General features: G+C 40.1%; 3 protein-coding genes and 1 pseudogene across 9 annotated transcripts; 1 reads left to right on the top strand and 3 right to left on the bottom strand.

Annotated features, from left to right (window-relative positions):
- Window positions 1–2,672: 2,672 nt before the first annotated feature.
- On the bottom strand, window positions 2,673–4,500 carry LOC126595344 (peroxiredoxin-2-like). Its single transcript, XM_050261672.1, has 3 exons — window positions 4,298–4,500; window positions 3,944–4,023; window positions 2,673–3,151 (listed from the first exon to the last, which is right to left on the bottom strand). Exons 1-3 carry the CDS (start codon window positions 4,450–4,452, stop codon window positions 2,898–2,900), a joined length of 489 nt encoding a protein of 162 aa, XP_050117629.1. The 5' UTR covers window positions 4,453–4,500; the 3' UTR covers window positions 2,673–2,897.
- A 1,143-nt stretch (window positions 4,501–5,643) lies between these two features.
- Window positions 5,644–6,821, bottom strand: LOC126588026 (protein NRT1/ PTR FAMILY 1.2-like; annotated as a pseudogene).
- Window positions 6,822–7,174: 353 nt separating this feature from the next.
- On the top strand, window positions 7,175–10,910 carry LOC126595367 (peptidyl-prolyl cis-trans isomerase CYP18-2-like). 7 transcript variants are annotated; one of them, XR_007613527.1, is made up of 6 exons: window positions 7,469–7,479; window positions 9,188–9,305; window positions 9,433–9,509; window positions 9,601–9,694; window positions 9,784–9,917; window positions 10,087–10,441. XR_007613527.1 is itself a non-coding variant. In XM_050261688.1 (5 exons), exons 2-5 carry the CDS (start codon window positions 9,207–9,209, stop codon window positions 10,707–10,709), a joined length of 402 nt encoding a protein of 133 aa, XP_050117645.1. In that variant the 5' UTR covers window positions 7,175–7,479; window positions 9,188–9,206; the 3' UTR covers window positions 10,710–10,910. The 7 variants fall into 7 exon arrangements, 2 of the variants coding, with proteins under 2 accessions (XP_050117645.1, XP_050117648.1); XM_050261688.1 differs by lacking the exons at window positions 9,601–9,694; window positions 10,087–10,441 and adding an exon at window positions 10,615–10,910 and having other exon boundaries at window positions 7,175–7,479; window positions 9,436–9,509; XR_007613528.1 differs by lacking the exon at window positions 7,469–7,479 and having other exon boundaries at window positions 8,235–9,305; window positions 9,601–9,662.
- Window positions 10,911–12,086: 1,176 nt separating this feature from the next.
- LOC126595361 (protein SODIUM POTASSIUM ROOT DEFECTIVE 2-like) lies at window positions 12,087–13,157 on the bottom strand. Its single transcript, XM_050261684.1, has 3 exons — window positions 12,772–13,157; window positions 12,556–12,631; window positions 12,087–12,473 (listed from the first exon to the last, which is right to left on the bottom strand). The coding sequence occupies exons 1-3, from the start codon at window positions 12,973–12,975 to the stop codon at window positions 12,349–12,351; spliced, it is 405 nt and encodes a 134-aa protein (XP_050117641.1). The 5' UTR covers window positions 12,976–13,157; the 3' UTR covers window positions 12,087–12,348.
- Between the last annotated feature and the right edge of the window lie 10,315 nt (window positions 13,158–23,472).

Genomic DNA, 23,472 nt, shown 5'->3' with positions numbered 1-23,472 from the left:
GAATATAAACATTTTATAATTCATATAGTCAGCTTCATTTAATAAATCGTAAACAATAAGATTTTTTTCAATGTTTTGTCATGTTTGCCACGTAGAAATAGAACAACAGTTGAAGGGAGCTTTATATATTTTAATTTTCTGTCTTTTCCTGTTATGTTAAAATACTTGGTTAATTTATAAGGAAAACTAATGTAAAGTGTTTGAAAACTTTGAATTTTAATGATAAGGATAAAATAAAGGATAAAATGAATAGTACCATGTTTGACTTTTTAATGTAAAAATGTGGTTTTTCGTTAAAGTGAATAGTACCGTGAGTTTTTCGTTAAAACTCCCTAATTTATAATTATTCAGATAATTTAAACTGTCATAGAATCTATAACATTTTTTTCATCTTTGCTAATTGCCATTATGTGATAGACGTGCAACGCCTGGAACGATTATTATAAATATAAATCCACATGCTTGATTGCCGACCGTTGCTTTCGATTTGTCACGCATCTCAAATTTATTTATTTTTATTTATTTTCTTATGAAACTCAAATATTTAATTAATTAATCACCTCTTCAACTTAAATATAAATATTTGCAATCAAGTCAACACTATTTTTTTTTTACTAAAAATGTTTTATAAAATAAAGTATATTTTTCTTAGGTTATTTATTCTTTCAATTGGTAACCTAAATCTAAGCATTTTTTGAATGATGATTATTTGACAAGTTGCCAAGTGTTTGGGGTTTCTTAGGTGATCCTGCATTGTTTGTACAAATGTTGACTTTATTTTGACAGATTCATGGCGCTTTAAGAGCAATTCCACCGGGAAGAAGAGAGCCCAGCACCCAGTCAAAAAACCAGGCTGGCACCCTGTCAATTCACTCCAGCCTGTGAAATCGACTGGCACCCAGCCCAAGCCAGTCCACAGGCCGGCCTAAAATCGACAGACCTTGGGACCGGCCTATCTGACGTCAGTGTGACGTCGGAGGGCATATGACGTCAGAGAGGGAGTTGTTGTGGAGGCTGAGGAGCGGAGCTGGTCGAGGCGGGAGAGGATGTCGCGAGGGAAGGAACCACGGAGGGAGAACGACGGGAGGACGAAGCGACGGCGTCGGAGGTGTGGAGATGCAGGAGGACGGCGTCGACGGCGTCGGAGATGCAGGGGTGGACGGCGTCGGAGATGCAGGGGTGGACGGCGTCGGAGATGCAGGGGGATGGCGTCGGAGATGCAAGGGTGGATGGCGTGCAGAAATGGAAGGTTTTGAAGAGGAAGGAGAAGGTGAGCTCACGGGAGTGAGCTGGAAAAGAGAGAGAGAGGGAGGGAGAGAGAGAGAGAGAGAGAGAAAGAAAGGATCGGAGAGGGAAAGGAAGAAAGAAGAAAAAATAAAAAATAAAATAAATGATAAAATATTAATTGATATGAATAAAATAATATAATATTAGATAGACTGGGTGCCAGCGTATTTTTAGCGGTGGAGATGCTTTGGCCTATTACTGTTTACTGGGGTCTATTACTGTTTAATTGAGTGGATAAATGCGCTGGGTGCTGGCACAAAGTCCTTAGGGGTGGACTTGCTCTAAAAAGTGGATGGAGCTGTAGACACAACAATCACCCAACTCCAAAAATCACCATTTTCATAATGTTCATTTGGCTCATTTGTTAATATAAAAATTCTACGATGTTCTGGTTTATGACAATGTATTGAAGCAAATAGAGCAAAGAAATTTCAATTTTTTTTTGTGGTATTTGAGCAAGTTGTCTCATCTTATGCGTGAAACTCAACGGTCATACGTAATCCATGTCACCTAATTTGTATTATCCACATGTTAGGCTAAAAAATTTGTCACATATGAGGAGGCGTGTTGAGAATAAATTCCACATTGATAGGAAGAGAGAGTTTGCATGTGCTTAAAATTAAGTTGAACTACTTTCCATTTTATCAATTAGTTTTATGACGGATTCTCAATTTCTTCAGGAATCAATAATCTAACAGCAATAATTCGATGTAATTTATGCTTTGATGGATGCAAGAAAAATCCTTGTTAATATTGTCGAATATATGTTTCCTCTCCTTCAACCTCAATACTTAAACATGTTTATTTACTTAAAATGAGAGAAGTCGGTATAGTGGAGAAAGAATGCAACTGAGAATCTGAGATCGAGTACTCTTATAATCAATCTAATCATTTATTTTTCGAGTATTTAATATTATTTAATTTCATAGTGTGTTGTAAACCCATACGAACTAGTAACTAGAGTAGTTTAAACACCGAGGCGTTCATAAACACACATAAAAATTAAAAAATTAGAATAACTCCAATATTCATTTCAACTCATTCTAATATATAATATAAACATGCTTAATCATGTGATCAAGGGGGTGGAATCTCATTCCTTGATTTGGGCTAATCTATGCTTCAAAAGTTTGAGACACCATCATATAAATCCTCCCAAAAAACGGGGTGAAAACAATGTTCAACCCTCCGTTCACGCTTGAGACATAGTCACATTGACGTCTTCATGTCATATAAATCCTCCTCAAAAACGGGATGAAAACAATGTTCAACCCTCCATTCACGCTTGAGATATAATCACCTTGACACCTCCATGTCATATAAATCCTCCTCAAAGAGGCGGAAAACAATGTTCAACCCTCCACTATGGATTCTGGAAGAATCTATTTTTCACAAAAAGCTGTAAAATCCTTTATCATCATTTAAATATCCTTCCTCATATATCACAAAATAGCTCCCTTATTTTCATTACACACTACTAAACAGAAGATTTGAAGATCCACATAGATATAAAATGTCACCCGACTAAAATGGCCAGAGACGATACATATAGGGAAGCTCAAGTCTCAGATACAAGAGGGAGCAAACTGGGGGTGAGGGAATGTAAATATTCAGAGAGCCTTGAGGATGTCATCGGCGCTGGAGATGGTAAATTCTCCCCCACTCTCGATATTTGCGGCCTTCACCTTGAGGTCTTCGATCAAGAGAGCAAACCTCTTAGAACGAATTCCGAGCCCTTTCTCTGAAAGGTCTAGCTCCAGGCCGAGATCACGGGTGTATTTCGCTGAGCCATCAGCAAGGAAAAGAACATCTTTGTTATCGGGGTATGTTTTTGACCAAGCCTTCATCACAAAGGGATCATTCACTGCAAACACAAATCAAAGCCTTAAGTTCGATATCTGATTCAGCAACATTTTCAAATGATCAATCAAAGGGTACACCACAAGTAAGCATGAAAACAAATATGTTCGGCGGACAAATTCACATGGTATTCTCATGAGCAATTGATAGACCATACAAGCTATCATTCGCGAGCTGATATAGTAGCCTCTGTACAACACCACATCAAGTAACTACAATATACCAGCAATGCATACAGCGACAAGGGGAGGGTAATAGCAAGAAGACCAACTAATCGAATCTTATGTCATGAAGGTGTGTTTGTGTCCAATGCGGAACAACTAAGAACAAGCAAACTGCAAGTCAGCTGTAGATTTACTTGCACTGACTACGAAATGCAATTGACGTTCCACCCCAACAGACGATGATCGATCAAATATTTAGGAATACTTAAGTAATCACTCTTGGTATACACAAGGAAGCATTTTCCTAACTATATGGGGAGGGTGGAATCGAACTAATCGAGCTACAAGCCTCTTGCAAGCAAGTTCTTTGATCACTAAAGTTAGCATTATCCTTAATCTCTTGTATCCCACATACAACTCTCAAAAAAGTTAATGGCATTTATCATATGATCTAGCAAACCAAATCACAATCACACGTACAATCCATGATCAACAGAACGAAAGGGCAAAAGGGATTTTCTGTTTTCGGGTTAGTTCATGAGCTCACACCTCAATCAAATTCAAATAATAAACCTTGAAAGGTTCAAGTAAACTGAAATTAACAGAAAATACAACTAAGTGAGAACTAATACCGCTAAGACAGAGAATTTTCTCAACACCCTTCGATTTAAGCTCGTCTGCTTTCTCAATGAATCCAGGCACATGCTTCAAACTGCACAACCACAGCATAAAACCGACCTCAAATTCTCAGCAAAATAATTAATTATCATTCAGAAAATCTACAATCGTCCGATTCAAACCAGTCACCAATCTAAACCGTCCACTTCACAAGTAACAAATTCACACCAAAGCAAGCAACTTTACCAACGTGGGGCTAATTTTATATAACATTTTCCTACCATTTTCCCGGGAACCAAACAGTGGGTAGGGTTTGGCAGAAAATTCTATATCCCGAAAGTTCGGAGATCGAAAGATTCGAGCTTTACCTGCAAGTGGGGGTGAAGGCACCGGGGACACCGAAGAGGATGACTTTTTTGCCGGTAGCGAGGGAGTGGATGCTGACGGATTGGACCTTGTCCTCCTCGTCGAAGTAGGCGAGAGTGCCGTCCGGAATAACATCGCCGACTGCAATCGGAGCCATAGCTTTTGATCTGCGGTTAGAATTCGTTGATTGTCCGGTGGAGGATGAGTGAAAAGGGTACGCAGTTGTTGTACAGGATTAATAGAGCCTTTTATATAGGGACTACTAGGGAGTAGAGTGTGATGGACTTCAGTGACTTTCTCAATTGGATTTGATAAATATTTTGGGGTCCGGTTTTTATTTTTATTTTTATTTTCTTTGTATTGGGTAGAGAAAGATTTACGTGCAACGTATTTACCGTACGTTAATGTATTGGTCGGTAGACTAATATATAGGAAAATAATTTTACTTTAAAATAAAAAAAACTAATGAAAATGATTTGAAAATTTTGAGTTTTAACTACAAAGACAAAATAAATGATAAAATGAATAGTACCACGATTGACTTTTTAGTGTAAAAATGTGGTTTTTCGTTAAAGTAAACAGTACCAGAAATTTTTCGTTGAAGATCACTTAAAATAATTTTTAGATATTGGTAATTAATGATAGCAGCTTCTTTCTCTCCTTAAATTTAGGAGCCGGAGAATCCTTATTATCTTAAGGAGATTTTTTTTGTTTGAGTATATTGATATTCTTATATTAAAAAGATAGGAAGTTTGGCTAAGTCCTACAATAAGTAACTTATTTGGTATTGAATTTGTCCATGAGATTCACCTAAGATCTCTCACTTCCAAGTAAAGAAGAATATCAACGGACCGTAGTATTGAGTGGTTTAAGAAGAAATTTATTAGAGTGCTTAAAACATGGTACATTACAATTGGTTTATAGAGTTGTGTTCTTGCACAACGAAATATCACTAGGTGGATATAAAGTGTGATTTGAAAATAATTTTTTCAATTCCTCTCTAAATTGGGAGCTCGAGTCCATTAAAGATGCTCTAATGTAATATCATATGTAGATTTGGGGAGTTCCTTTTTTTTTTCTACACGACGTTATATGTAATAGGCTCAGGTTATATAAATCCAGTAATAAATATATGATGATTTATACGGAGATACAAAGTTTTTTTTCGGATTTTTTGTGTTTTTATGCATAGCTTAAGGAATAAAATACGATAGCTAAGAGATACAATTAAGTACGTATATATACGATGGTATTTCAAGAAAATAATGTAATTTATTTTCCTATGCCTTAATTTATCCGTCGGGGCAACAAACTTTTAGCCTTTGGGACTTTACCGTGCATCAAAGTTCTATGGTGGCAACGCCAAGTGTTTGTTTTTTTTTCTTTCCAAGCGGCAGCTATCACTTGAAAAAACCCAGTAGAGATTGTTTGGACGAACTTGAACATAAGGGGAAGATCCCAAGAAGAAGAGAACAGTGGACAAGAACATGAGCTCTACAGGGACTCAAAACCATACAACCCAACCAAGTTGAACCTGAATATAAACTATGACTGTCGCTGCAAGCATGACTGACACTCTAACTGAAGCATAATACCAACTGAAGAAGCTCCGCAAGCGCCTTTCGTTCTTCGGGTTGTCTGGATTGTCCCGTTGATCGGCACCAGAGGCCAAGGAACACGGTTTGATGCCACCGGATCCGACTGACATGATGCCGAGTTAGGCGAAGATAAGCATGACTTGAGCTGTGATTGCTGGAACACATTTGTATTTCTACGGGTCGTAACGATGTGGCCGTGCTTGTGGAATTATTGGACATACAATGTAATGCAAACGTGTAATCTTTTCACTTCAATTGGGCTCTTCCATCTTCCGGGCACCCTTTCCTCCCTATACGGCATAACCAGGTCCAGGAGCATGTTGAGGTTCGTCGATAACAAGCGGATTCGTGAACTTCACATGATTAATTTTTTTGTGCACGTAACATATTTGACAACGTAACGTAATTCCATGGAGAATTAGGGCAAACTTTGCTTACAAATAGGCTAACGATTGTTCCCAAAGAAATCACATGAAACAGACCCCAGAGAGAATCGGAGAGAAAAGCTCCGATGATAGGCGTACAATTCAACATGGCTGACCACAAGAACAAGTTACCAGCTCCAGTAGCGGCGTCCAAGTGATATCCAAATACCAAGTACAAGATCATATGAGCATGAAGACCATAGCTTGCAACCTTTTCGAATGCCTCTTTTACTGCACACAAAAAAAATTCACATAAACCTTAAGTTGACTCTCAAAAAGTAAAGTTATTCTCAAAAAGTAAAGTTATGCTCAAAACTAGGGATACCGCAAAAGTAGTCCGGCTATGAATCGTATATCCGTTCTTTATGAACATCCTGCACAGAGAATGATCTGGCCAGATAAGAGAGCTTACAAATGATAAAAGGCATGGTTCTAAGGCCACCCTTCATGATTATGACCTGTTTGGTGGTGGTTTTGGTTTGGTCTGAAGAGACCAGCTTCATCTCTGCACCGATTATTCACTACAAGAAAAGTGGGCTAAGAACACAATTGATCTGTGTCCTTTTCATTTTCATTGAGCACCAATACATATATGTGCGTTTTGAGTATCATTGAACACAAAACTATTTTATATGTGCTCTCTAAGCAAAAGGAACACCGGTGTGTGCCAAAAATGAAGTGTATTTGTGCCTACTTGCATGTGTTACCCTTAAATGTCAGAAATGAGATTTGTTTATTAATTTACGAAGCACAATAAAAGTTTTCGTGCTCTCCAATGTAATATATTTAAATTAAAAGTAGGCTTTCGTGTCCATTGGTTTTACTTTTTCCCATTCTCAATTCCTTTACATTTACGCCTTTCCTCTCTCTCCCCCCCTCTCTTAAACTCGACTCCTTGTCCTCCGGACCTCCTCAGCAATCTTCCTCTCTCCCCCATCCTCTCTCCCTCCTCTTTCACGCAACAAAGCCTCTGTTCATTCGTCACCAACGACCGTCTAATTATACCTCTAGTATCCTGTTGTCGTCCTCTTTCCAACTCCCAAGTTTGTTTCTCCAAATTCTTAGCCGAATTTCCTCAATTTCAGATCTAAGCAACGGTGATCGTGGGCTTTCCTGCCAATTCCCGACCAAGGCTGCTGGAATTGGACCTCGATGCAAGAGGTAAAAATGATCTCTCTTTCCCTCTCTCCAGTGGCGGATCCAGGAATCTTACCCCAAGGGGTCGCAGTGTAAAAGTTCAAATAAAAATTTAGGATGGAAAAACATATTGAAAATGAAATCATAGTACTTTCATTCATAATTCATAATGGAAACAATATTACAAACTATAATTGTCCACGACGAGGTTTCATATTTTGAAAACAAAGCATTATAGCTTCATTTTCAATACAAGCAAAAATATCTCTCTCAATATAAACGAGCAAGCTATCTCTCTCAATATAAAAGTGGAGTGTATATGGTATTATAGTAAGAACTAGTAGTTTCAGTGCTGAACACTCAATAGTAGATTAACTGCTGATTAACGTGTTAATGCAAACTATAATTTTGGGTGGTATATACTACAAATAGAAACAGCCATGATTTGATTCTTCAGAATTCGATTGTGCAGCATTAGCTAGAGCATGAGAGTTTTTGAGTTTTGACCGATATAGATTCATAATTGAAAAATGTAAATTAAAGAAAAAATAAATTACACATTGGTATTTACACACCCAAAAGGGTGTTTTTTTTTTTTTTTGGGTTTTTATTATTTTATTATTTTTGATAAATACAACAAACCCAAAGGTTAAGAGATACAAGCAGTCGAAAGTACATAAAATGAATGAAAGCATGATACAATCAAAACAAGGCAGTCCCAAGACAAGTATATGTGCTGCCAAAAAAGAAACTTGGAGATAGATGGGAAAAGACAGCAGACCCAGCCCCCTTGAACATGAGAAATCTTTTGCCAATCTTCGTCGATTTCGCACTAGATTCCCCTCTTCAATTGAGGACAATGCTCTATTTTAACTTCGAGTGGATGCATCCCTTCTGGTAGAGAAACCAATTTTGGACACTCACTAAGGTGAAGTATTCTAAGGGATGTGAAACTTGTCAACCACTCAGGTAATGCATCCAAGTTTTCACAATCCCAAATACACAAGACTCGTAGGGTGTTAGCAGCTCCCTGCAACCATTCGGGCAATGCCACCATCCTTGGTGCTGCCGCAATAGAAAATCTTCGGAGCCTCAATGGAATTAGTTGATAGTTTCCGTTCTCCAAATCAAGCTGCTCACAATTCCATATCAATAGAGTGTGTAATGTAGCAAGATAACTCATATCACGTGGCAAAGAGGTTAGATTACCACAATGCCAAATAGAAAGATACCGAAGTGATATCTTCCTCTTCCTGCCGAGTCTTCGTTCAGGCTTTTTGTCGAACAGTTGGCGTGCGAGTCCGACCCCGACGACCCCAGCTCCAAGAGGTCGCATATGGGAGCTTTAAGGTTGTTTCCATGGTTTCCAAGGGGTCGTGCGACCCCGACGACCCCACTGTGGATCCGCCACTGCCTCTCTCTCATCTATCCTTCTCCCTACTTTCATCTTCTGCTCTGCCTCCCTCAGACTCTCTTTCTCTCACCTCTGTCTCTCTCTCCGACTCCCTTTCTCTCTCTACCTTCCCAGATTCGGTCCGTCTCTCTTCCTTTTCCCGATCTGGTGGTTTTTGATGAACCAATCCAAAGCATAACTCCCAGATTAGGTCCATCTTTATTTTCTACTTTCCCAAATCCTAGATTCGGTCTCTCTCTAATTCTCTCTTATTTGATTTGATTTTCAAAAAATATATAGATCTATTTGATTTTCTTTCCTACTATTGTCTTCTTCAAGCTACATTGATCCGGATTTGATGAAGGAGAATCTTCGAGTCAGAAAGATGTGGGCAAGCAAAAAAGGAGGGTCGCCGGAGGCCACCCTAGAAACCACCATTGGCATCTTCACCATCGAGGTAAATTCTCCCTTTTCCCAAACTTTCCCTTCAATTTTCTTTCATTTTCTCAGTAACCAAACGGACAATTCAATCCATAAAGTTTGTATCTTTGACATTATTTGTGTTTTCAAATCGTTAAAAATAGTAGCTTTATTACAAACATTCGGCGAGAACTTGCAGGAACTTCATCGGGCTCGCTCGCAGAGGATATTACTTATCCAGGTTTCATATTTTCTGCTTTTGTAGTGTATATAAATATTAGATATATATATATACACATATATTACTGACGGTTAAATTGGAATTGGGGTAGGATTTCATAGGGCAAGGTGGTGATCCCACTGGGGCAGGAAAGGGTGGCGAATCCATTTATGGGTGAAAAAAAATTCCCTTGAATTTCCCATAATGTATTGAAATTTGCTTTTTTTTTTTACCCCCGATTTTAATTAGATTTGAGAACCATAGTGAAGAACTTGTTTTGTATAATGGGTTTCAGGGGAAAGTTTGAGGACGAGATAAAACAAGAGTTGAAGTATATTGGAGCTGGCATCTTATCGATGGAGAATGCTGGTCCGAATACAAATGGAAGCCAGTTCTTTTTCATGTTGGCACCGTGCCCATCATTGGATGGTATGCTAACTTTTACCCAGTAATGTTAAGACTGTTTTTTACAACGTTGTACCAAATCTCTTTTTCTTATTCCCATGTGCATGTCCATGTGTAGACCTTTTTGTAGCTTTCTAAGTTTGGGTTTTTCTTGATGTGTGCTTACGTGGTTTGAGATTACTTTCCTTTGCAGGCCTGGGTATTATATAAAGCTTTGCGCTTTCAGATTAAGGTAAAGTTTGATTATATCTTATGGTTAATTTTGATGCCCATCGCAAGGTGTATAATTTTTTTCCATTACACTTCTGTGTTCTATCAATTAAACTCCAGACCAACTACTAATCTCCTAAGTTCTTTAAATTCAGGTTTGTTATATGTTGTAGGAAATGGCATATTTTGAGATATTCTGCATCTTTCTTTCTTTAGTTCTTTACATTTGAAAGAGTGAGAATTATATTATAGGGACTTTGGATTATATTTTTATGTCCTAATTTGTGTGAGGATTGCTTGCCATCCATATAAGAATGTTACTAAAGTGTCAGGCAAAAGTCTTTATGTTTGAATCACAAACAAGTGCATGTCTACATAGCAGAATTACACCAATTAATCTGTGGGATGAAGGATATACAACAACTCATGAGATAAAAGATAAAGAATCATAATTTGAAAATTTGGAAGCCACTACATACTCATTTCTTGTTGCTCTGTGTAAATTTTGAAGGGTCCGACATTGTGGCACTCAAGCAGCATTTTGGAAAGAAAATTTTGGAACTAGAAGATGAGAAAAGAACTGTGCAGGTTCCCTTAAAACCTTAATATTTGATGTTCTTATTCTTGAGAGAACCGATATTCATTAAAACCTTTATAATTTTAGTTTTATTTTAGTTGGGGATAGAATATGTAAAATTATAGTTGTTTTTATATATAATGGTTGTGAATATCTTTGTAAATTGTAATATTATAGATGTTTGTGGTTGTGGGCTGTTTTAATTTTATGAAAAAATAATTTTTTGTTTAGCCTCAAATCTCAATTTGTAGGTGATTTCGGTTTTTAAATTTTTTTTTTTAAAATAGTTGACATATTGGGCACAATAACAATAAATGTGCTAACATGGGTGGTAGCAGTCATTTGACAACTTTGTCAGAATTGGGCACAAAAGGACCTTTATTTGTGCTTACACTTTTCAGCACAGCATACCTTATTGTGCCCTTTGACAAATGGTGACGCCCATAGAGGGCACAGACAATATGTTAGTAGCTGCATTGTTGCTATTGGTCTATGGGCACAATTGTTGGTGCTTTTTGGCCTCAAAGGGCACAGATAATTTATTGTGTGCAGTGGCTATTTTTGTTGTAGTGATTTTGGTCTCAGAAGAATGCGATCTTTGATATATATATATATGATATCAAAGAATGTAGTTAAAAGAGATGGACATAGATAGAGATTTAAAAGCTTAAATTGGGTAGGCAGAGATGCCCAAAACCGTTTGACAATAGGTAGAGATGCCCAAAATCTTTTAAATTACTAGTGTGAGATCGAATGATCTATGAGAGCACATATATTTGGTATTCACGTACAATAGATAAGGGTGATTCTAGAGAGATTACATTTTGTAGATGGCATTTAAACTCTCTCTCCAATAGAGATAGGGTCCACAATACAAGTAGGTTCCACTCTATTATATGTGGTTTCCCTACCAATTTTTCAATAGGTAATGCTAGAGAAACCATTTATTTAAACTATATTTTGTAAATTATTTGACGTTGTTGTTAATAATTAAATTATTGCTTAACTATTGATTAGCATGCTTATTTCTTATTGGTGTCACATCAATCATTTGCAAAGTTTCGATGGAATGATTCCTTTACTAACACAATGCAGCCAACTCCATTTGTTAGAACAGCTTCCATTGAGTCTCTGCACCTATTCTTTTTTGCAGCCAACTCTATTTGTTAGAACAACTTCCACTGAGTCTCCGCACCTATTCTTTTTTATTCTCAGTTCATAAAACAGGATTTGGCTTAGGATTGATCATTTAAAAAGTTGGTCTACTTAGTATCACTCTTTTTCAATAGATAAAGAGAACACCGTCTTTTGAATAACGGAAAATGTTAGGAAGATCATATTTTTAGCCCATATTTTATATATCATATGATGTGGTGGTTGATGGCTAGATTCTTTATCACATCATGTAGTTTACAAAATATAATTTAAATATATGGTCTCTCAAACACCACCCTCTAAATAACTATTACAAGACTTACATTTCCGACATCAGATAACACTCTCAAACCCAAGTTAATCTGGCAATGATAATATATACAGTGCGATCTTACAATTAAGATGCCAAACGATCGATGATTCGACAAGAGGTTGCAATTGCATTTATAGGGTACATAGACCGAACTTAAAAGTGTACTATATCATAGTGCCTATATTTTGTTCCTCATTTCATCATGAGGAGTTCCAAATCTCAGCACTTTTAACCTTGGAGATGCTCTCTAGCACTTCGAGAGGAAGAACGTCTCCAATCACAACCACCATCTTGCTCTCCAAGTCTACTTTGTAAGAAGTTACGCCTGTAAATATATCAGCAGCATTTGGTTACAAGATAATAAGTATGTATGTATGTATGCATGTATCAAACAAGATAATTTATACCTTCCATCTTTGAGATATGCTTCTCAACTTTTTTGGCACAGCCATAACAGTGCATGGAAACCCTTAGCATAACCATCTGCATAATTTTTTTTCGCCAACAGAAAATCAATCAATCTTCTTCGAACAAACATTGAATCTACTGAGTTATCCAAATCATTCTAATCTTAGCCACCAAACGAGGCCAACAGCGAGAGAAATGAAACGAGAGAATAATACCTTGGGCTTCAACTGAAAGGCCAACGTCTGTTTTCCGGCAACGACATCCTTCAGTTTTAGAAACTGATCCTTTTCGCCGGTTACCAACGGACTTCTTTCGAACTCGTCTAGGTGTTCCGACCAGTTCATGCAGAAACAAGAACCTGAGCCAGCAGAAGAAAGACAAAACCTGTCCAGCACCCCGCCCAAACTTAGCTTCCCCATTGCAACAACCAGCGCAAACTTCTTAGCCAAACAAACAGAGACACAAATCTAAAGCCCAACAGAATTTCCCAACACAAGTAATCTCTACACCCGATCTGTCCTTCCCAGTTAACCAACCAATCAGTGTTGTAATCCAACGCAGACCAGTGTGAACATTATAATAGTGTGGGGGGGGGGAGAGAGAGAGGCTATGGGTCAAATATTCATTGGGGTGGACAAATTAAAGCTGAGCAGAACCCAACGAAGCCTATGAAGGAGGAAAGGGAACAAGACCCAATAATTTATAAATTGTATAACTCAGCTGGTCAAAAATATTAAGTAGGGGATCCAAAAACCCAGAAAAAAAGCAGTGCTTTATAAACTGTAAACCAATTCTTATACCAAAAAAACAAAACCCCAACTAGATTTTGTCATGTGATCACAGACTCCTAAATTCTCCAAAGTACAACCATTGAGTGAGAAAGTTTATTTGAGATGAAGCTGCAAGTGAGCTCTCTCTCTCTCTCTCCCTCTCTCTCTCTCTCTCTCTCTCTCTCTCTCTCTCTCTCTCTCTCTCTCTCACATGTGACAATTCTGCTAAAGAAAGAAACCTAATATGCAATAAAAGCTGGTGAGGATGTGCCTGAAATGTCATGTGACTGAGAGGTGAATGGAGGGAAGAAAAGGAAAAGCTTATAGTGACCAATGGAGGAAGTATTGCAACATACCACACTTTATGACATGTGATGACTACTAGGAACACATCCAAGTTAGAGGCAAAGAATATGTTTATATATAATATATAGTTTAATTAATTTACATAAGCATCATGAGAAGTGATTTCTGCACACCATTTTTCTCTAACTTTACTACTCACAAATACGAGATAAAGGTCGTACCCAGTGCACAAGGCTCCCGCTTTACGCAGGATCTGGGAGAGGTGAATGTCGGCTAGCCTTACCTCCATTTATGGAGAGGCTGCTTCCAAGTCTCGAACCCGAGACCTACCGCTCACAAATACGAGATATGTTTAAAAAACAGTAATGTTTGGTGAGCGCCTAAACTAATTGCATCAAGATAAGTGCATGTTGGTCGTTTAACATAATATTAAGAGTAAAGTAGAGTGATTAACAACCTAATCCGCATGGGTTGATGAACCCTTCCAAGTAACCCGAAAGTGCTTGTGATGATCGATAATATAATTTATAAAACACTACAAGAACTGAAATATGTTGACAGTTTTGTCATGGCCTTGAATATCAAATGGAAAATGGGACAGACGGCCATCCATTATTGGAGCCCCATGAGCTCACACTAACAATTATATGATAGAATAATTTCACAAAAAAAAAAAAAAAAAAAATAGTTGGTCCATGTGACAGTAGTGAAGAAGACATGTTAGTCACGTGAGGAGTACATGACTGTTGCTAAATGCAAACAAAAAAAAAAAGGGTGGCAAATTGCATGTCTGTAACTAGAGGGGAGCAGGCACCACTCATATGGCCTGGTTTTGTTGGGTAACCAACTGGAGTACTGCACCTTTTGGTTATGGAGCGATGGACAGAGCTTCGTTTTTCAGCTGATGGACTGGGAAATGTGGCCATGACAGCAACGATGTGGGATTTATTAGGTTGTACCACTAACATGACAAGTTCTAGCATAATTGACGTATGTCTGCGAGACCTCTCACACATAAGTGGGTCTAAGTTGAACCGACTTGTGGGTAGGTTCACTTTTTTCATGAGAGGTGCCGCATTGAGATGTAATATGCTAGTTTCTCCACTCACACACCCACATCGATGAAAAACCACACTAACTAGAAAATGTATAGTGGAAACACATGTGTGTAAGCATTTCAAATATGTGCATTGTGCAATGCATGAAACCTAAATTTTTTTAAGGGGTGTGAAGGAAAACTAACATATCACACGAGTATATACATTATTTCTATCTATTTTTCCCATCACATGACAGTCTCAAGTTCTGAAATCTCAAATCTGGTAGCTTGTTTCACTACCTTTTCTTCCAAAAGACAAAAAATAACAAGTTGGAGATATCCAACATATACATACATTCCACACGTTTAAATATTACCAGAAAGATATATAGTAATTAGCAAACAGTTTTGTTGATGCACAAAATCAGCGAAGACTTTGGTACAACAGAAAGTGTCAGGTTTTGTGACCTTCGCTTGGTTGCTTCGATCACTAGTGAGGATAAGTACGTAAATGAATAGAGACAGAGAAGCAAACACAGGATGTACGTGGTTCACCCAGATTGGCTACGTCCACGGAGTAGAGGAGTTCTTATTAGTAGTGAAGGGCTTACACAAGTACAAAGGATCAAGCTCTCAATTTAGTGAGTTCTTGTGAATGATTTAACACAAAATGGCATTAGGCAATATTGTGGGGGAATGACCCTTATTTATAGAAAAACTTGTAGCTTTGTCACATTGACATGTGTCATGTTATGATTGGTTCTTGATGTTGACACGTGCTGCGCTCTGATTGGCTTCTAATCTTGACACGTATCGAGTAGTGATTGGCCTCCTGGTCGGAGGAGAACTCTTCTGGGTCCTTGACAGTATAGCGTTGGCCGGTGCTCGGTAGTTTCGGGATTGGTCAAGTATGGTACGAACAGTGCTCCCCTAAGTTCCCGAGTGAGGGAAACTCCTCGGTTGGGGACTTGCAAGATCCAATCCCTTGAGTAATCACGAAACTTCTAAGTACCGAAGTGTGGTCTGATCTTCATCTGCCCTTCTCTGGAAGTACCTTTCCTCCATCCGGGAATGGTGTATTTAGCTGATGTTGACGCACAAGGTAATGTATCAATTTCACTTGAAGCTTAGTTGTAGTTTCGGGCTTAGTCAAGTGTGATACAAACCCTATAGTAGGAGTCCCCCAAGTCGCCGAGCTAGGAGATCTGCCGAAAGAGGTGACAGACAAGGTAAGCAGTCAAACTTCCAAGTAAGCAACCCAGGATCAGAGGTTTGACTTCGGCTTCCGGTTGATTGTTCTCATTCTCCTTGTCTCTCATTCAACTGCCAGGATAAGGAGAAGCAAATGGATAAGAGATGATATGAGATACTTTTGCTTTTGAAGAAGTAACTTTCCACAGGCTTATTCTTGAACTGTGCTGGAGGGTTTTCTGGTGCCCTTCAGAGTATAAGGCCGACTCAAAAATTTGAGGGTCAAAACAAGTCCATCAAATCTAGAGTACGTTCGACCTTGATGATATGGGATACTTTTGCTGTTGACGGAATAATGAATGTGGTATGGAAAGGTGTCGTGCTGTAGTGATCTGTTTCAGCTCACCGTTGAACCTTCTGCTTCAATCTTTTGCATGGCAGAAGTGGTGTGCAACCTTTGCATTTAAATGGTCCTTCAGAACATTCCTTCATAGTGACTCATCCACGCTTGGCAGCTTCAGTGTAAAGAGCCAATATCTGATCAACTGTCATGAGGTATTTGCCGGTGGAATTCGTGACCTTGACAGCAGTTGAGGATGAGTACTCGAGAGCAATGCTAAGTAAGCAACCAGGCAAAGGCTCCAGGCAGTCAGTTCCAAATTGGAGGTTTGATTTCAGGTTCCGACTGACTGCTCTCTTTCTCCTTGTCCTGCAGGTGTGGACAAGGACAAAGACAAAGACAGGGAGAAAGCATGATATGGGATACTCTTGCTTTCGACCCTGATGATATGAGATACTCTTGTTCTTGGTGTGGCTTATTTGCTGAGGTATTATCGGGGGGAAATAAAGCTGAGTATTTCGAGAGGTTATGTTGAGGGTGCCTTTTCGAATGCGAGAAAGGGTTGAGCATTTTTGCAGGTTTGCCTGTCCGTTGAGGAGGGAGGTCAATGTATATAGGGATTTCCCAATAACAAATAGTAATGCTATTCCTTTACCCTTCTTGGTCACATCAATGTAGTGGGAGCTGCCAGCTTCACGTGTTTTAATTTTGTCAGAGCACTTTGAAAAAGTGGTATGTGGTATCTGGAAAGCTGATATTACGTGTGAAGATTACAGACAAGCTTTATCTAAGGAAATCTGGCTCTCGAAGTTCTGAGAGTTGTGCCTCTTCGGTTTTCGAACAAGCAATCCCGTCGAGGATCTGACTCTCGAGATTCGGAAAGCGGTGCTACTCCGGTTTTTGAGAAAGTAATTATGTTGGGAGTCTTTTCTCGAATGTGAGTAAAGGTTGGACGTTCTTGCCAACCTGTCTTGCCGCAAAACACGGAGGTCGACACACATAGGGACTTTCCAGTTGTCAAGCAGTGGTGCTGTTCCTTTACCCTTATGGGTAATGGTAGGGTAGCTGGAACTTCGAAATTCTCGTGCCTAAACTTTGTCAGAGATCTTTGACAAAGTTATATGTGGTACCCGAGGAGTTGATGGTGCATATGGAGAGCGGTGATTGATCAGTAAGATTCACGTGTTTTCTACTTCACCAGAAATCTTCGACAGAGTGCCCGTAATTTCCGCAAAGCTGATTGTGCATGTGACAGGTGCTGACGAGGCTGAAAAAGCAGGTGCTTCTTCGATTTCTGAGATCGGCCCTCGTGGTCTCTGAGCAGCCCAGCTTTTGAGAAAGCAAACGCCTCTTCGATTTCTGAGATCGGCCCTCGTGGTCTCTGAGCAGTCCAGCTTTTGAGAAAGCAAACGCCTCTTCGATTTCTGAAGCTCCGTCGAGTGCAGATTTTTATAGAGGCTGACATTAAGTTCCACAGCACACTTGAATCTCTACCAGTAGAAGCTCATTTCTTGCACTTCTAAGATCTTGATTTGTCTGACCTCTTCCCTCTTCAACACATTTGAAAATGTCTGGACCCTCCGACCGTCGTTTTGACTTGAACCTTGGAGAAGAGACAGCCACGCCTTCTCCAGACAACATATGGCGCCCATCCTTCATATCCCCTACTGGTCCTCTTACCGTTGGGGATTCTGTGATGAAGAATGATATGACCGCTGCAGTGGTGGCCAGGAACCTTCTCACTCCCAAAGATAACAGACTACTTTCCAAACGGTCTGATGAGTTGGCTGTTAAGGACTCTTTGGCTCTTAGTGTTCAGTGTGCAGGTTCTGTGTCTAATATGGCCCAACGCCTATTTGCTAGAACCCGCCAAGTTGAATCATTGGCTGCTGAAGTGATGAGTCTCAAACAGGAGATTAGAGGGCTCAAGCATGAGAATAAGCAGTTGCACCGGCTCGCCCATGACTATGCTACAAACATGAAGAGGAAGCTTGACCAGATGAAGGAATCTGATGGTAAGGTTTTACTTGATCATCAGCGGTTTGTGGGTTTGTTCCAAAGGCATTTATTGCCTTCGTCCTCTGGGGCTGTACCTGGTAATGAAGCTTCAAATGATGAACCTCCAATGCCTCCTCCTTCTGGGGTTTTGTCAAGTACTGAGGCTCCGGATAACCACCCTCCGGTGCTTTCTCTTTCTGGGGCTCTACCGACTGCTGAGACTTCCCCTAAGCAACCTTTGTGAAGGCTCCCTTTTGTTTGTTTATTTTGACTCATGTATATGTACATATTTGTGGCTTATCGAAAATATTAATAAATAAGCTTTGCTTCATTTCAACATATTGTGTTAAATACACCAAAGCCTTCTTCATAAAGTTCTTTGAATTTTTGCTTTTGTTGAAACCTGTATTGTTGAAGCTTTGTGAGTGAAGCATGTAGTTTGAGGTAGTGTTCCCTTAATTTCCCGAGTGAGGAAAACTTCTCGGTTGGAGACTTGAAAAATCCAAGTCACTGAGTGGTTGTGAGACTGCCGAGTATCAAGGTGCAGTAGCATATGGTGGGAGTCCCCCAAGTCTTCAGGCGAAGAGAGTTGCCGAATGAGGTGTCTCGCGTGTTACTAATTTGTCAAAGTAACGAATTCTTGTTTCGATGTCACACATTCGTATATGCTTTATCTAAAAATATTTCCAACTTTTGTGTGTTTGATGCTGCATGCTATTGACTAGACAAGATCAAGTGCAATTAGTAGCTTTTCTCTCTTTTTCATCTTTTCTTTGGTGGAATTGCTTTTCGTTTCCACTAATCAGCCTGAGTGGATGCAAGATAACACCTTTCTCTATAGCTCAGATTGCAAAGTCGTCTTCATGAAAGTTTTTCCTTATCTTGTGAACTACAACATATCCAAATTTGGGATCCATCGGAGTAGTACAACTTCAGAAATTCAAGTATGATGAGTAACTGTTCATCAATGTTCTGTTAATCCGTCAGACTTGTTGTGAGCTTCGAAACTCCATTTTCTCTTGTTCAGATCAACATACTTTCTTCATCGAAGTTGTTCCTTAACTTGTGAACTACAACATATCCAAATTTGAGGTCCCTCGGAGCAGTATAACTCCAGAAATCCAGGTATGATGAGTGACTGTTTATCATTTGTCTGTCAACCCGTCAGATTTGTTGTGAGCTTTGAAACTCTATTTTCTCTTGCTCAGATCAGCATGCTTTCTTCATTGAAGTTGTTCCTCAGCTCAAGAACTATAGGGTGTCCAAAATTCAGCTCCATTGGAGAAGAGAAAAGGTTGCATAAATTTGATAGATGAAAGGAGGCGGAAGAGGGAGAGAGAGAAAAAAGTCTCTTGGGTTGGATTTCTATTTTGGGGCATATTCCAATTTTTGTAGCACCTTCATTATTGATGAATTGCTTGTATTTTTGTCCATTATGAAACTTGGGACTTTGGCTTGTTGTTTGATCTATTATAATATGTTTGGAAACATATATAAGTAAATAAATAAGAAGGAGAATTTTGGGCCCTTGTGGGTGTAAAACAAAAAATGTTTATGTTTACCCAAGTGTTTTTGTACAAGTTCAAGGGCATCTTGGGTTTTGTGAACAAAATTTGTTTATTTGGAGCAAGGTTTTGTGTTGAAGCTTTGTAGGTGAAGCTTTGGTGTTGAAGCTTTCTAGGTGAAGCTTTGATGGTGAAGCTTTGTAGATGAAGCTTTCTAGGTGAAGCTTTGATGGTGAAGCTTTGATGGTGAAAGTATGTAGAGGGAGCTTTCTAGGTGAAGATTTTTTAGGTGAAGCTTTGTAGGTGAAGCTTTTTTAAGTGAAGCTTTTCGGGTGAAGTTTTTTTTTTTGGTGAAGCTTTGTGGGTGAAGCTTTTTAGGTGAAGCTTTGTGGGTGAAGCTTTGGAGGTGAAGCTTTTCGGGTGAAGCTTTTTGGGTGAAGCTTTTTAGGTGAAGCTTTGTGGGTGAAGCTTTGGAGGTGAAGCTTTTCGGGTGAAGCTTTTTGGATGAAGCTGTTTTTTTTTTTTTTTTTTTTTTTTTTGGCGCTTGACACGGTCTTCATTTGCTTGTTTTGTAGTGACTGTGGAAGACGGATTGCTTTCTGATTGAGAAGGGTTCCGGCATCGCTTGCTATGAATGTAAAAGAGTGAGGGCTGAGTTGGCTAAATTACCTCTTTATTGAATTCATTGCCAAATGGCCTTCATTACATAGGATGCCGAACGGCTATAGCTCAACACTTGTACATCGTGAGTCTATTTGTAGTAGTACTTCAAGTGATCAGCGTTCCATGGATGGCCAAGGGTCTTGCCATCGGAGCTTCTAAGTGTGTAAGAGCCAGGGCGACTGATGCCAATGACTTCATACGGTCCATCCCAGTTTGGACTAAGTGTGCCTTCACTCGGGACTCTGTCGCAGAGTAATCTTTTCTTTAAGACCCAGTCTCCTATTTTGAAAGAACGAGGCTTGACCCTAGAGTCATAATAGTTGGAGATGCGCTGCTTGTAGGCGACATTCCTCAAGTGAGCTTGGTTTCTGTGTTCCTCGACTAAATCCAAGTTGAGGGTAAGTTGTTTGTCATTTTCACTTTGAATGTAGTTCTGGACTCGGAATGTTGCTTGCTCGAGCTCAACAGGGACAACCGCCTCTGTGCCAAAGGCAAGTGAGAATGGAGTTTCTCCTGTTGAAGTCCGATATGAAGTGCGATATGACCAAAGAACTTGGGGTACAAATTCTGGCCAACAGCCTTTAGCTTTGTCCAAGCTGGTTTTCAAAGTGCGCTTGATTATTTTGTTGATGGCCTCAACTTGTCCATTAGACTGGGGATGAGCTGGAGAGGCAAAGCATAAGTTGATGTTGAACTTAGAGCAGAACGACCTGAACTTCTTGTTGTCAAACTGTCGCCCATTGTCAGTGACTATCGCATTGGGAATGCCGAATCTACAAAGGATGTTCTTCCACACGAAGTCTTCTATCTTTGCCTCAGTAATGGTTGCCAAGGGTTCTACTTCGGCCCACTTTGTGAAGTAGTCCACTGCAACGACTGCGTAACAGACTTTGCCCTTCCCTGCCGGCATTGGGCCGATCAAATCAAGTCCCCACTGGGCGAAGGGCCAAGGGCTGATCATAGGAGTAAGAGGCTCTGGAGGGGAATGAGGAATAGTCGCATATCGTTGACATTTGTCACATGAGCGGGATACTTTGATGGCATCCTGGTGGAGTGTTGGCCAGTAATATCCTTGGCGAAAAGTCTTGTGTGCTAGGGACCGAGATCCAGCATGATCTCCACAGACTCCCTCATGTATTTCCCGAAGGACGATTTCCGCCTCGGCAGGCGTAAGACACCTTAAGTATGGCAGGCTAAAACCTCGCTTATAGAGTTGATCATTGATGATCAGGTAGCGGGTAGACTTGTATCGAATTTGCTTAGCCTGGACTTTATCATTTGGGAGGGTGCCATGAGCAAGGAAATTATAGATCGGGGTGATCCAACTATCCCCCTGTTGTAAGTTGCATACTTCTGCGGCCATGGTGCTTGGTGTTGCCAACAGTTCGACATGAATTTTTCTTCCAATCTTGTCTTCCACAGCTGAGGCGAGGCGAGCCAGGGCGTCTGCATGACTGTTTGCCGCTCGAGGAACTTGGGTGATCTGGTAGTGGAAGTGCTTGAGCAAAAGTTGTGTTTGCGCAAGATATGCTGCCATGGAGCTGTCCTTAGCATCAAAGTTGTTGGTAACCTGGTTGACCACTAATTGTGAGTCACTGAAAATATCAATTTGTTTAACCCCGAGGTGTTTGGCCAAACGTAATCCTGCTAGAAGGGCTTCATACTCGGCCTCATTGTTTGATGCCTTGAATTTGAAACGAAGAGCATACTCCATTGCTACTTTGTCGGGCGTAGTCAAGACTAGTCCCGCTCCACAGCCCTGTTGGTTGGATGAGCCATCAACATACAGACTCCATGCTGAGGTTGTTGATTCTACTTTCTGAGCTTCCGATGGTAATGAAGCTACTGCTTCAGGTGTAGAAGCAATGTCAACAGGATATGTGAAGTCGGCGATGAAATCTGCTACTGCTTGACCTTTTTCGGCTGGTTTTGGTTGGTAGGAGATGTCAAACTCACCCAATGCTATCGCCCATTTGATCATTCGTCCAGACGTGTCAGGACTCTGGAGTATCTGTCGAAGAGGGTGATTGGTAAGCACGATGATGGCGTGTGCTTGGAAATAAGGGCGAAGTTTCCGAGCAGACATGACCAATGCTAGAGCTAATTTCTCAATGTTGGAGTATCGTGTCTCCGCATCTTGTAGGGCCTTGCTAGCGTAGTAGACGGGCCGTTCGACACCACTGTCCATTCGAATAAGAACAGAACTGACTGCTGAAGCCGAAACCGATAGATAGATGATGAGAGTGTCACCAACTTCTGGTTTGGAGAGCAGAGGGGCTTTACTCATGTACTCTTTGAGGTTCCTGAATGCCTTGGCACATTCCTCCGTCCATGTAATGTACTTCTTATTTCCCTTGAGTGCTTTGAAGAAAGGAGCACATCTGTCTGTGGCCTTAGAGATGAATCTGGTTAAGGCTGCCACCTTGCCAGTAAGGCTTTGGATGTCTTTTGAAGTTATTGGCTCTTTCATGTCGAGGATTGCTTTGATCTTTTCAGGGTTAGCTTCAATGCCTCGTTGGCTAATCATGAAGCCTAAGAATTTGCCAGAGCCCACGCCGAAGGCACATTTGTTGGGGTTCAACCTCATTCGATACCTCTTTAGAATGGTGAAAGTTTCAGATAGGTTGGTGATGTGTTGGTCAGCATGTTTGCTTTTGACTAGCATATCATCAACGTAAACTTCCATGTTCTTCCCAATTTGTTCGGCGAACATTGAATTGACCAGTCTCTGATAAGTTGCTCCTGCATTCTTTAGGCCGAAAGGCATGACTTTATAGCAATATAGTCCCCTGTCAGTAGTGAAGGCCGTGTGTTCTTGGTCTGAGGGGTTCATGAGGATTTGGTTGTATCCTGAATAAGCGTCCATAAAGCTCAAGAGCTCACACCCTGCCGTAGAGTCTATAAGCCTATCAATGAGAGGAAGAGGGAAACTATCCTTCGGGCATCCTTTGTTTAGGTCGGTGTAGTCGACACACATTCTCCACAAGACCTTTTGAAGCAGGAGACTTTCCTTGGTCGGATTTTTCTTAACAAGGACAACATTTGCTACCCATGTTGGGTAATTGACTTCACGGACGAAGCCTATGTCCTTGAGTTTTTCAACT

The sequence above is a fragment of the Malus sylvestris genome, chromosome 2 (assembly GCF_916048215.2).
Source record: "Malus sylvestris chromosome 2, drMalSylv7.2, whole genome shotgun sequence".
Classification (NCBI taxonomy): Eukaryota; Viridiplantae; Streptophyta; class Magnoliopsida; order Rosales; family Rosaceae; genus Malus; species Malus sylvestris.
This window is presented reverse-complemented; position numbering and strand designations above follow the sequence as displayed.

What these genes read in the sequence shown, in the direction of transcription:
- LOC126595367 (XM_050261688.1), top strand. Translation starts at nt 9,207, where the DNA reads ATGAAGGAGAATCTTCGAGTCAGAAAGATGTGGGCAAGCAAAAAAGGA. An exon ending in TTGGCATCTTCACCATCGAG is followed by an intron (nt 9,306 to 9,435) that starts GTAAATTCTCCC and finishes TAAAAATAGTAG; the next exon opens with CTTTATTACAAACATTCGGC. An exon ending in ACCGTGCCCATCATTGGATG is followed by an intron (nt 9,918 to 10,614) that starts GTATGCTAACTT and finishes TAAATTTTGAAG; the next exon opens with GGTCCGACATTGTGGCACTC.
- LOC126595361 (XM_050261684.1), bottom strand. Translation starts at nt 12,975, where the DNA reads ATGGGGAAGCTAAGTTTGGGCGGGGTGCTGGACAGGTTTTGTCTTTCT. An exon ending in CCTTTCAGTTGAAGCCCAAG is followed by an intron (nt 12,632 to 12,771) that starts GTATTATTCTCT and finishes AAAATTATGCAG; the next exon opens with ATGGTTATGCTAAGGGTTTC. An exon ending in GCATATCTCAAAGATGGAAG is followed by an intron (nt 12,474 to 12,555) that starts GTATAAATTATC and finishes ATATATTTACAG; the next exon opens with GCGTAACTTCTTACAAAGTA.
- LOC126595344 (XM_050261672.1), bottom strand. Translation starts at nt 4,452, where the DNA reads ATGGCTCCGATTGCAGTCGGCGATGTTATTCCGGACGGCACTCTCGCC. An exon ending in GCCTTCACCCCCACTTGCAG is followed by an intron (nt 4,024 to 4,297) that starts GTAAAGCTCGAA and finishes GTGGTTGTGCAG; the next exon opens with TTTGAAGCATGTGCCTGGAT. An exon ending in GAAAATTCTCTGTCTTAGCG is followed by an intron (nt 3,152 to 3,943) that starts GTATTAGTTCTC and finishes TTGTGTTTGCAG; the next exon opens with TGAATGATCCCTTTGTGATG.